Source organism: Oculina patagonica, chromosome 4 (assembly GCF_052425735.1).
Source record: "Oculina patagonica isolate OP01 chromosome 4, crgOcupat, whole genome shotgun sequence".
Lineage (NCBI taxonomy): Eukaryota > Metazoa > Cnidaria > Anthozoa > Scleractinia > Oculinidae > Oculina > Oculina patagonica.
Window position 1 is genome coordinate 6,812,811 of NC_135761.1, and position 12,628 is coordinate 6,825,438.

General features: G+C 41.9%; 2 protein-coding genes across 2 annotated transcripts in view; one reads left to right on the forward strand and one right to left on the reverse strand.

Moving 5' to 3' along the window:
* Positions 1-5,139: 5,139 nt before the first annotated feature.
* On the forward strand, positions 5,140-6,114 carry LOC144651145 (cannabinoid receptor 2-like). Its single transcript, XM_078511039.1, has one exon. It carries the CDS (start codon positions 5,140-5,142, stop codon positions 6,112-6,114), a length of 975 nt encoding a protein of 324 aa, XP_078367165.1.
* Positions 6,115-6,584: 470 nt separating this feature from the next.
* LOC144649262 (uncharacterized) overlaps positions 6,585-12,628 on the reverse strand; it is a 49,005-nt gene continuing 42,961 nt past the window's right edge. The window contains 8 exon segments of the mRNA XM_078508734.1: positions 6,585-7,759; positions 8,862-8,957; positions 9,039-9,102; positions 10,527-10,728; positions 10,760-10,793; positions 10,795-11,095; positions 11,499-11,599; positions 11,848-11,923. Of these exon segments, the coding sequence (XP_078364860.1) occupies positions 7,523-7,759; positions 8,862-8,957; positions 9,039-9,102; positions 10,527-10,728; positions 10,760-10,793; positions 10,795-11,095; positions 11,499-11,599; positions 11,848-11,923 (1,111 nt within the window). The 3' untranslated portion in view covers positions 6,585-7,522.

Consider the following 12,628-nt stretch of genomic DNA (forward strand, 5'->3'; position numbering starts at 1 on the left):
TACATAATCCGAATTATTACTTCAGGCCGCTTGGCGGCCCTAGTATAATTCTCATTATATTTCACAGACTCCGTTCGAAATATATGAGAAAACAAATGGTAGTTTTTAACGCCACTTGTATAAGCAATTAAAAAATCATAACACAGCCAGTTTCCAAGTAAACTTAAATGAGAGGAAAAACCTCGATGTCAGTGTAGAACGGCTGTTACATCTACCTTGAGGAAAAAACCTCCATAGCAAGGTTTTAATTAAACATGGGATAGCAGTAAAATGTGCTGAATGCAGTTTAAGCACAAGACCAATAGGTCATCTAATGCAAAAAGTAAGTGTGAGAAATTTACTGGCGGCTGCTATTGTAGAAGCAACACACACTAGCATAGCTTTAAAATATGACTGTCTATTCCTGCTGCACACATAAAAATTTTCTAGCCAGCCCACAATGCGTTATAACGGTTTGTGGGGCAGTCTAATTGAAATTAACAACTAAACGGTTGACAGAATCTATGTTCCTAAAAAGATAAAATAACTAAATATCGTTGAAGACATTATTTGGGAGAAAGCTTTTTGCCTTGGTCAAAGACGGGCAAAAAAATGCTTCTGTAGGTTTGTCTGAATCGAGCCTGAAATATCAGATTTTCTAAGCATAATATAACATATAGCGAGTAAGAAAGACACCGCAAAAAACTCCGTTAGGAGAGTTGAGGTCAGAGATAAATGTAAACTCAGGGAGAACAACTTCCTGGCTGGGTGAACTTAAAGTGTTAGGGGCTATAGTAGCTTTTTATAACAATGAATAACGTGTGTACTACCGCCCGAAAACATACACCCATTTGCCGCGGTTTTGCTCAAGGCGATTTCGCCTAGGAACTCCGACAGACGCGGCGCGGGCGGATTTTTCTGGATTTACCGACGTCTGCCGCGGCAAGTGAGGCCGCAGTGTAGTAAGTTATAACGGCAGTTTAGATAGGCTACAGATACGCTTGTGTTATGTTCAAGAACGTAACATTTGCCGGTGTGATACCGTAATCCCTTGCTTGGCAAAAAATAGACGGGTTCCAATAAACTTGGTATACGTGACATACACCAAAATAAATAATTATTATTATTTAAAACGACTTATTTGGATAATTGTGGACCCAGACTTCCCTCTTGCTTTCATAGCAGATCAGTCGTTTTCTCGAAGGAGAAGTTTGTTTAGTTAAAACTTCTGTTTTTTTAATAATTAAAAAGCCCAAGCTTTAAAATAAAAACTGAATGAAAATATGCTTGAAGTGGTATAATATAATAGCAACTAATTGAATTACTCAAGTCGCTTAAAAACAAGGACTTTACGCATTCCATTTAATTTGGCACTGCAAAACTGTCCACATTTCGCTATGAAGGTAAGTTTTTTTCGCCAAAAATGCATTTATAATAATCAATTTACATTACACCATGTAATGTAAAACTTATGTAAACTTTGAGGTTATGGAAAAACCCTTTAAGCGATTTTCTTATCTCATGATCTGCAATCATCTGCTTCTAAACGTGAAATAAATGCGACAGGATACTGTCTTAAGTCTCTGAGTTTAATGTCGATCTGACAAACAAACAAATAAACATATGGGTATTCGCCAGGTTCACTTATAGGCTTTTATTAGGACCGGAACGCAAAAGGCGGGAAATATACAGGCATTTGCCAAATGGCTAGTAAAATCAGAACGATAAGATTTGATAGCCATGGGCTTCGCATTGTGATATTCCGCGAAGCAGACAGTGAGAACAGTGTAGAATCTTGCTGCTTTTTCCTGACGGAATGGTAAAATCACTAACATTGAAAACAATTATGAAACCCAGTAAGTGGGTAAGCACCGATGTAGGAATATGAATGATTTTCCAAGGTTACTTGTTAACCTTAAAGGACTGGTGGAGAGCCACTTCAGAGTGTTTTGACGACTTCCTTAGCTGCCGAAGTCAAAGGTTTATAAGGACTTGAATAGACTTTCACTTGAAGAAAGTTGAAAGAGGCTTAATCAATTCTGTAGGGCCAAACACAGGCCGAATGGGCGAGTCTTGAACTGGAACATATTCCCGTACGAAAAAATAGTTAATTTTGAGAAAAACTCGTAACGAGAACTGAAATGAACGAGTCCTTAAAAATGTACTTGACATAAAAACTCCTGGTAAAAGCGACGCTTTTAAGCAACTGATGTTTTCCGTCTGGAAAGGTTCGGTAGAATGAACTTCATTTGATCGGGTCTATCACTAGACACATGGGTCCTAGGTTTTTGGTACCAGGAAAACGAGCTTCCGTGAAAAAAATCGTGTCGTGAAAAGGGAAATCTTTCATAAAGATCCTTTTCGTGGTAACCTATGAAGTGCTGGAATAATACAAGAGCCTCCTGACCCGATACGTGGGTAAAGGTGGAGACATATAGGGATGGTATATTAAAAACCGAAGGCTCATTTCTGAGAACCCGCAATGATGTGGAGAATACACGGTACGGTTTTGGGGCGATTTTTAAGTCACAAGGCGCTAGGAGTAATTGTACTGTGCGAGTCTAATTGACTTCACCTTTTGACCGTCGTCAACGCTAATTCTGGCAACTAAGTTTGGAACGGTGCAAATACACATATCAAGTGGATTGCTAATTGGTCAAGCTGTCTCCTTGATGTTTGCTACAAAAGAAGGAACTATATAACTTTGTTTAGAAAAGTATTGACTGTATAATGCGCCATATCTTTTCATCTCCCTTTTTTGGTGACAGCTTGAGGGTAGCTCTGCAAGGGTTACGACCTGGTTCAGGCTGCAAGAAACACTGTTTGCAGAGAACAGAAAAGCCATAGTTGTAATTTTGAACAAATTTACTGTGGTAAAATTAAGTTTCTATTTATCTGTCTGATGTCTCAAAATAGACAGAAAAGCATTTGCTCTGCCAGCAGGTAAAGCTTGCAGCATGGTTAATTGTCACATAAGTTGGACCTCAATCATACACCAGGGGCACCATACATGGGGCCAGTGGCATTCTAGAAGTCAAGGCAAACAATGAACATTGAACCTTGTCCCTTTCTTGGACAGAATATCTCATTCAAAGGGAAACTTGATTTGACAATTGCTGATCAAGTTTTGGGAGCATCCACTTGAGGAGTTCCCAATCTTCCAGAATAAGAAGATATTGCTTATATACAATAATATATATTTGCAAAAGTTAGTATCCACAAATTTGGGGAAAGAGGATAATGGTTTCCAGGAGGTTGACTTGGAAGGGAGTCGAACAGACCATTATCATCACTGTAATACTGTACTTAAGTTTGCAGCTTCGTCAGATATGTCTTATCAGACTCTGTTTGTTTCTAAATGGTCTCTACGAGTGCTATCATTATAAGACTGCATTGAGTTCCCAGCTTCTTTAGATATCTATCAGACTCGGTTTGTTCCTTAATAAGCTCGACGAGTGCCTAAAATAGGCTCTACAGGTGCCTGAATAGGCAATATTGGTGCCTCAATGGACTCTATTGGTGCCTCAATAGGCAATATTGGCGCCTGAATAGGCGATATTGGTTCCTGAATAGGCAATATTGGTGCCTGAATAGGCAATATTGGTGCCTCAATAGGCAATATTGGGGCCTAAATAGGCGATATTGGTTCCTGAATAGGCAATATTGGTGCCTGAATAGGCAATATTGGTTCCTGAATAGGCAATATTGGTGCCTGAATAGGCAATATTGGTTCCTGAATAGGCAATATTGGTGCCTCAATGGGCTCTATTGGTGCCTCAATAGGCAATATTGGTGCCTAAATAGGCGATATTGGTTCCTGAGTAGGCAATATTGGTGCCTCAATAGGCAATATTGGTGCCTGAATAGGCTCTATGGGTGCCTAAATAGGCTCCACAGGTGCCCGAACGGGCGCAGCAGAAGTCCAAATGACTTATCGGTCGCCAAAGGTTCGCTGAACTTCTATCCTGACGAGTCATTAGCCATAATCGACAGATCATCAGACTGAACTTGTTCGCAGCGAATCTATTCGCTCGTAAAGACTCTCGAGCGAGAGAAGAATCTCCTGAAGAGTATCATCGTCTTCTACGTGAAAGGTCTTTGCGTCGTTTGGCAGGACCATTCATCTCGTATTTCAGGCAGACGCCGAAACAGTTTCGGCGGGAAGATGGCGACCAGCAACGAGTCCTTCTATGCGACTTTGTGTTGCCAAATGGATATCTTCAGCGATGCAATATATCTGAAGAGCGACAAAATATCGCTAAAAAGAAACCTGCTGTGCCAAAAACACAGAGGAATAGCCTGAAAAGGTAAAAAATGAGCAAAAATACAAGATAAAGGGCAAATACTTACCGTAGGGTTTGAAGCACAAGGAAAAAAAGCGAAGGATCATGGGTCCGCGGGACCTAGGCACCAGGGCCTTATGGGTAGACCCAGGCCCTTGTTTTGCTTTTAAGGGGGTACCCCTTATATTTTTAGCGTTAAAAAGTGGTTTGAAGCACTAACTGGGAAATTCCTACCATTTGTTTTCTCATATATTTCGAACGGAGTCTGTGAAATATAATCAAATTAAAAGAAAAAAATTACTTCCAGAATTTGCATTATCTTCAAAAACAAACCGCTGAAATGAACATCATACATCTGCTGAACGCCGCCACGAAATTGACAAATTGATAAATATTCGCTAGCTGCAACTGAGCCATAGGCAAAGAGTTATCCGGAGAGAACGGTTGAAAAAGATTGCAATCCAGTTCTTATGCAGTATCTGATCACACTTCTTCCTAACCGGTAAAATAAGGTTCGTAAACATCACGGCTTTTGAGATAGAGAGTTAAAATAATTTTTGTTGTGGGTGAAATTTTCGTTTACACTTTCGAAACATAATCTTAACAGTAACTTTTCGATGAAAAGATTCGAGCGTTCAAACTGTCCTGTCAAATTCAAATATGTCTGGGTAAAACTTCTTTCAAAACAACTGAAACCTACTGAAGCATAGGTGCCTAGTAGTCATTAATGAGGGATGTGGCCTTCATGTATTACCAAACTCTCAAAACTTGTATTAAAGAAAATGTATGGAATTATTTAGGAGAATTAAGCTTTCGAGCCTGAACACTGGTGTGTTTATGTAAGCAAACCTGTTCCGTCTCTTTTCACAGCGTGAACATGAATCCGAACTTGACTACAAATGAAACACCGACTGTTTTGCCAGACCTGGAAATGGAGCAAGCGGGGCGACCATGTTTTTCCTCAGGAATCTCACAAACTTTTCAGCTTCACTTTTTTTATTACTCCAACTTTGTTCTTACACCGGTCACCTTTCTGTTAGGTCTGTGGTGTTTCCTGTCAAACGGGTTAATCCTGATTGCCATTCTCTGGGGTGGACTTCGAATCAGACCAGGGTTTCTGTTGGTGTGTAGTTTGACCCTGACTGATGTCGTATGGGGAGGGCTGGTTACGCCCGTGTACGTTAGACTCAGAGTCAAAGAGTTACTTACTGGCAAGGCGTGTGCAATTCGTAGTGATTGGGATTCGTCTATCATGGTTGCATCCTTCTTTGTATGTTTGTTTTCTACGCTGGGTAATCTGGGTGTGATGAGTGTTGATCGCTACTTAGCAGTCGCTAAACCTATGTGGTATAAAACGACCGTCACGATGCAGCACGCTATTTTGGCTTGCGGTGGAGTGTGGCTAACTTCAGTTTCAATGGTGATCTTAAAGCAAGTGGAAGTGTTTCCTCGCAAAGCGCTCGATTTCTTTGAAGTGTGTTTCATCATCCTTTTCTCTTGTCTGGTTGTAGCTGTCCAGATATTAACTCTTGTGACCCTTCGTAAGCATAACAATGCGGTGGCACAGGTAATGGAGGAAAGCGCACGGGTAAATCCTGCTACCGCTAATAACGCGATCGAGCGCCAGCTAACAGCCACTACTCGCCACGTTGTAAGTTTACTGGCTTTGTTAATCATCCCCATCGCGTTTTTAGTGGGTTTATCGCAGATTCTTCGGGTGGCAATTAATATATTCGGAGAGCCCTTATTCTTTCCGATCGCTACTCTCTGCTCTGGTATAAACCCCGTGTTGTATTACAGAGGAAATGCCCAGATTAGGGACGGAATCGCTAAACTTGTGAAATGCCAGTAAATGCGAGACGCCGAGTAAGGGAGTACCGTATTTACTCGATTTAGGATTTTTGTTTTTTTACCAAAAGCGATGTTCTTCATTTCAAAGTGATTGTATTTCATTAAGTTCTCTGTTGTCACATTTTGTTAGGGTGCCGGAATAGAGGAATGGTTTTAATCAGACGATAGAAAATATATCGTTTAACTCAAAGAAAAGATTTAGTTTTTTGTCAATTCATTTTTAAATTAATTCATTTTTAAATTAGTTTTTTGTCGCTTTCATTTTTAATCTAGCGCCGCTCGCTCATAAGAGCCGCATTTGAGGCGCGAAAAATTTAATAAGCAAGCGGCCTTTGTTTTAGAGCTCATTCAAGTAGTTACTTCATGGCGGATGAAACTTTGTGTCCCTGAGTTGCGCTGGACTCAAACTTTGCGAGCTTTGTCAGCTTTCTATTTTCTTGCTTTGAAACTTAATTCATAACTGCAAAGTGGTTTTAATAACTTAATTTTATTGCTTATAACACTAAGAATATTGTAAAATCAATCTATAAAATTTAGTAACAGGAATAATGCTATCTTATTAACAAAACATATATTATCATTTCGCTTCATTTATGTATTGTAATAGCCCTTATGCATGTTTACGTCAATCTGGCTAGTTTCACCACCAAGCCTCGCTTTCAAAGTGCAAACTTGTAAATATTATCATGAACGAATTCCCAAAGCAGCAAAGATGAAAAGAATACCCACGTGAAAACTGCATGAAGGTGGCGAAAGGATGCGCATAATTTGCGTAAACGAGGCTTGGTGGTGAATTTTGAGCTTATGACGTTATCATGCATAAGGCCTATTGTCAACTTTCGTCAAAATATTTGCATAACGATACAAAAGCTGGAAACTTATGGAGCCTCCTGTGGATAAAATCTGAAAAACCTGAGAGAACGACGAACAGTATAAGAAATAAGTAGAAACCCTTCACTAGTAGAGAGAGAAAATAATATTCGATTTAAGCTTACAAAAGTTATGATTTTGTAACGCAGTACGCCCTGACTAAATATGAAGTTGGTTTGTTTAAGGCTAAATAAAAAGTTATAACGTTGCGTCATACATTTTAGCTTTACTTTTGAGATATTAGTAAAATAAATAGAAAAATATTGCCTCGGGTAAACGTTTACAAAGGCTAATGCGTTTTTAAGAACTGTGTCACATGTAATCAAAAATTTCAACTTATGTTCACAAAAAACTTCCTAAACGCACTCTCGCGTTCGCATCTCGCTATGTGAACAGATCGCGGGTTTTCTTTTCTAACATGTTGTTTTCCTTTCCTGTATATAATGCAGTTAGTAGCGCACTTGCGACGTCCTGCAGGCCATTGCTTGGTCGCTCATACGCACAGCTTTCCGAAAACAACAATTCACTGAACTCTTTTGTCAACGGAAGTCAAAACAGTCTATATCAGATGCCACGCTTTGCTCGTCAGATTCGGAATCACTAACAAGCATTTCCGGCAGAAACACTTGCTTGCTCTTTCCTCTATCTTCGGAATCCCGTCGGGAATTGTTCGGGTTTGTCGGCGCTGCTTGGGCGTTCGCATCGTCGTCGCCTTCGTCTTCCTCGGATGAAGACCAAACCTCCCAGCGATCAAAATCAATTGAGACGTACGGCAGCTGAGGCGCAAAAAAAAAATGTATATTAAAGGTCGGGACACACTAGGCTACACGTCGCTGCAACACGTCGCGGCGACCTGTTGCTGCGACATGTCGCCCGTGTGACATGGTGCATTCTTGCGACAAACCAGCGCGTGAATTTGTCGGCGAGTGTGCACGAATTCAAACTGGTTTGAATTCGTGCGACACCGCAGCGACAATGAGGAGCAACGTTGTCGCAGCGTGTGACACGCCGCGACAAGTTGCGCGACAATTTATTCTGAGGAGCGTATGTATTCACCGTATTAATTGAAACTAGTTGACATTCCCACCCTCCAAATTCGCTGTTGTGCACCGAACAAACACCTTGTCGCAGCGACTTGTTTTTAAGCAGTACACAGGAGGACTCGTCGCAGCGACCTGTCGCTGCGACTTGTCGCATAGTGTGTCCCGACCTTAATAGTGAATGCGCGAGGAGTTATGATTTTGTCGATCAACAGCTCACGCGATCAAGTTTTGTGTAGAGTTTTAAACCATGTCAATTTCCTTTTTGCGACTGGGATCCGCACAAAATGACGGCGGACTGCGCATTCGTGGCAAAACTGTGCAGGCGGTCGCCTTTTTTTTTCTGAGGGGTTAAAATCCGTGTTTTTTTTCCTTATGACACAGATTTTGACAAAATACTGCCAACGGAATATAGGCAGAAACTAAACTGTTACGTGTCACACAAGACACGCATTTCTACTTAACTTGTGTAAGCCACAAAGCCATAACTTCACCGAGTGTAAGTCGCGTAATAACCGACCATTCGATTTCTTCCTCGTGCGAAGGACCTCCAAGATTTCGACCTGAAATATTGATCTAGAAAGATCCGTTAGTGTCTCTGATTGGTTGCTATTTGCGCGCGAAAATTCAAATCCAAACAACAACCAATCAGAGACAGTCTCCGATTGGTTGCTGCTCCGATTTGAATTTTCGCGCGCAAGTATCAACCAATCAGAGACACTACACTGACACTACGTCATCAGAATGGATTTCATTTCGGGTCGAAACCTTCGACGTCCCTCGAGCGGGAGAAGAATTGGGCTCTAAGGAAGTCTTTTTACGCTATGCATTTCCTTACCTTCTCTTTACTTTTTAACAACCGCGTCCACACCGCGTGGTTTCTCTTCTTGAGCAAAATTTGTACCTCAGCGCCTTTGACTAACACCACGCTTCGCTGCAATGGTCAAGCGAATAAACTACGTAAGCAACACTGTAATCAATAGGTACGCAAGAAGAACGAAACATTCCTTCCTACCTCAGAGTCGATGTCTTCAAACAATTCCAAGTCGAGTTCGTACAGTGAGCGTCCCATCTGTGTTCTAGTGAGAAAAACAAGGATATCATCTTAGCTATTTGATTCCCAACCGTGATAAACATCTATTTTCTCCTGCCAATTTGATTACATTTGTATAACAGGTAGGTGATGGGAGTTACTATTTACAACGAACTATGAGTCAAGCGACCCTATTCTCCAAAAGAAGGTAACAAGCTTGGTTAAGAACACAGAACACTACAGCAAACCAAAAAGTGAAAAAGGTGTCTTGATTGCATTGAATTGATTACATCTAATTCTCCTTTAAAAGTACCAAAAGATGGCCAACAGTAGGTGACAAGAATTCCAAACAAAAGTCAGCAATAAAAATTGACAAGCATATATTGTCTTTTAAGGTCTCCGCACACGTGGAGACAAGACGCAGGGACATGTCGCAGCAACATGTAGCAGGACAAAATCATGTGTTGTTCACACTGAAGGGACATGTAGCAGGGATGTGTAGCGGGGGGACACGTAGCAGCAACAAATAATTGTGTACAAACACAAGTAACTGTAGCGGGTACATGCCCCAGGGACATGTCGCAGCGACACACCCACTCGGCTGACAACGTTTGTGTGCTGACAACGTTTGAGTCCCTGCGACACGTTGCACGAAGTTCAACGAGTTGAATTCCGTGTTGCAGGGACAAAACAGCTTGCCAAAAATAATCAGCACACACGAGGAAACGTGTCGCTGCGACATGTCCCTGCTACATATTTTTGCGTGTGTACATAATTTTGTTGTGATTTTGATGCTGCTACATGTCCCCGCTCCACGTCCACTCTGTGAGAACAACACATGATTTTGTCGCTGCTGCACGTCGCTGCCACGTGTCCCTGCGACCTGTTCTCCACATGTGCAGAGACCTTAAGTCTTCTTAGTCTCCGTCTCCTTAAGTCTCCTTGTCTCCTTAGGTCATCACGCAACGCTACCCCTGTCGCAGGGACGGCAGAACATTTTTTCCAACTGGGGGGGGGGGGGGGGGGGCTGACTAGTGACTTGAAGTGTTTTTTTGGGGGGAGGGGGGCTTAAGAGACTCTTCTCTACGTAATTCTTTATTTTTTCGGAAATATTGGGGGAAACTCAAACCCCCCAGCCCCTCACCCCCGGCTCCGCCATCCCTGCGGAGAGGGGGAGCGTTGTGTGACAAGCCCATACAACGAATACGAAGGAGAAAAATTGTCTTGATGTACCATCAAATTCCCAAGAATATCACTGAAAGAAATTGTTGACAGTCCCTAGCGAGGCTGGGGAAGTATCTTCTTGCGGGAAGTGTGGGGTATGGCACGAGGGTCTAATAGACGAATGAGCACTAACCATTCAGGTTTTGAAGTATTTGACGGGCAAACGAGAAACCCTGTAACTTTGAATGAATGACACACCACTAGATAAATCGCGGAGTAAAAACGTGATAGGAAGCAAGGGCGTACCTAAACTTGAGCCTGTGGGCAGTAATCTCGGTCTGCTGTCTCTCCACCCCGCGCAGCTTCACACAAACTCGCACCAGTTCCCTTGTTTGTGACCAAACTGTTTTTGGATGGACGCTAAATGGAACAATATTTGTGTCTTCCGCAGCAGAAGGTCTGACGTGATTTATCGGTCTCGCTGAAGCAACTGTATTTCTTTGGGTTACTCGTTGAGATGCATTATCTTTAGCAGATACCTTTAGCAGTTGTATTAGCTGGTGGTGTGGCTGCATTTACAGGCGGGGCGCTTTTCGTTCTCTTTGTCACTGTCCTCCCCTCCCAGTGGGGGTAAGTCATCATCACCATCACCATCATTAACATCATTATGGCCATTGACGGCTCTTGCTTCAGGCTCCTGGGGTTTAACACTGCCAGGAGAAGTCGAGCATCCCTGGGTTCTACTAGCAGGCGCTGGAGTTTGCGGACTCGTAGTTTGTAAGTTGCCAGCGCCTGAGCCGAGGAGACGTTGTAATAAATCCCAACATACACGGCGCGAGATGATACCTAATTTCTGCGGCTCATCTGTCATCAAGCTAGAAAAGAAAGAGGTTATGAAATAAGTCACGAAAGCTGTCCTGAAAGAGGGCGAATGATCATGCGCGAACCAAAGGACGCGCAAGACGAGCTAGAGAGCCTTGCTCTTTCTTAACGAGGAAAAAGCGACCATTAGGTAGCTTTGGACTTTCTTCCGATCGGATAACAAGAATGGTAAATTCTGCAGATTCTTTTCAACAATAATTATGACATTTCTTGCGCAGTCCCAATGGAAGGGCAGGATTGTTGGATTGTGGAGTTTGCCAAAAACACTTTTACCCCTTGGAAGGTGTAAATCAAGTAAAACAAAATCTTCGCATTCCGTTTGTGCAAAGAAGAGAAGTAATTAAAAGGAAAACGCATAATAAAGATCCACAGTATACAGTATTATTTAGTACTAACCTTCGCAGTGTTCCAATCATTCCCAATCTAACCATAACATCCTTGTTGTACTGGTTGCTACTAGCAAGAGTCTTCAGTGTCAGGGCGCCTTGTTTTATGATCTGATTAAAAGCAATAAAAAAAAGAATTAAAAGGATTTGTAATGGCTACGTGTCTAAAATATTGACTTCTACCAAGGCCCTTGAGAAAGGCCCTACGTGCCACGAAGCGCGGGGAGGATAGGTAGGTGAAGGCCCTTGAGAGCTGTTGGAAGGAGATTTCAGAGAGGGAGCTAGAGGGGGCAAGAGGGGGAGGGAAGGGTTGAAAAAGAGCCGACGTGAAAGAAGAATTACTTTGTTGACGGTCTCACCTGCTGTGAAGGTGATTCTTGTAGCTTCTTGCAAATGTTTTCTATTCCACCATACTGACGAATGAAATTGCGGTTTCTGAAAAAGAATAGGTAAAAAGATAGTCGGAAATCAAATCTTCAAGATTACCGTATTTACTCGAATAAGCGCCGCGGCGCTTATTAATTTTTTTGCGCCTCAAGTGCGGCGCTTATTTAAAATGTGGTCGCAACCAAGAATCTTATCTTTTAGTTACAGTAATTGAAAATAGCGTCAGTATTGATTGTCAGTATTCGTCTCTTGCTAAAGAAAGAAGTGGAGCTAGCTATCCTGGCAAAGTTAGAGGAATTCACAACATTTAGAGAACTACGTGTTGTAAGAATGTTGGATAGAAAACTAACGGGCAAGCAGTAAAACAATCACTTAGAACTGCAAAACATCGCTTTTGTTGTTTTAGAGTTGTTTTGTAGTGCTGTTTTAAGTTAAACGGAATTCCTCGAACGAGCGCCGCATCGGTACTGCGGCGCTTATTAACTTTTTTGTCCCAAATGCGGCGCTTATTCGAGGGCGCCGCTTATTCGGGGGCGGCGCTTATTAGAGTAAATACGGTAAGTTAATTCGGGTGTATGAGGTGTTTTTTACTGCTAATAGAGAGATTAAGCACGACGTTATACGGCAAACGCGAGCTTGGCTTATATTTTGTTACTTTTTTATCAAATTCTAAAATCAATCGCCCATAAAAACAGGGAAAAAATCTTACATTCACGACAAACACAAAACTACTCATTTCCAAAAACGAACGCC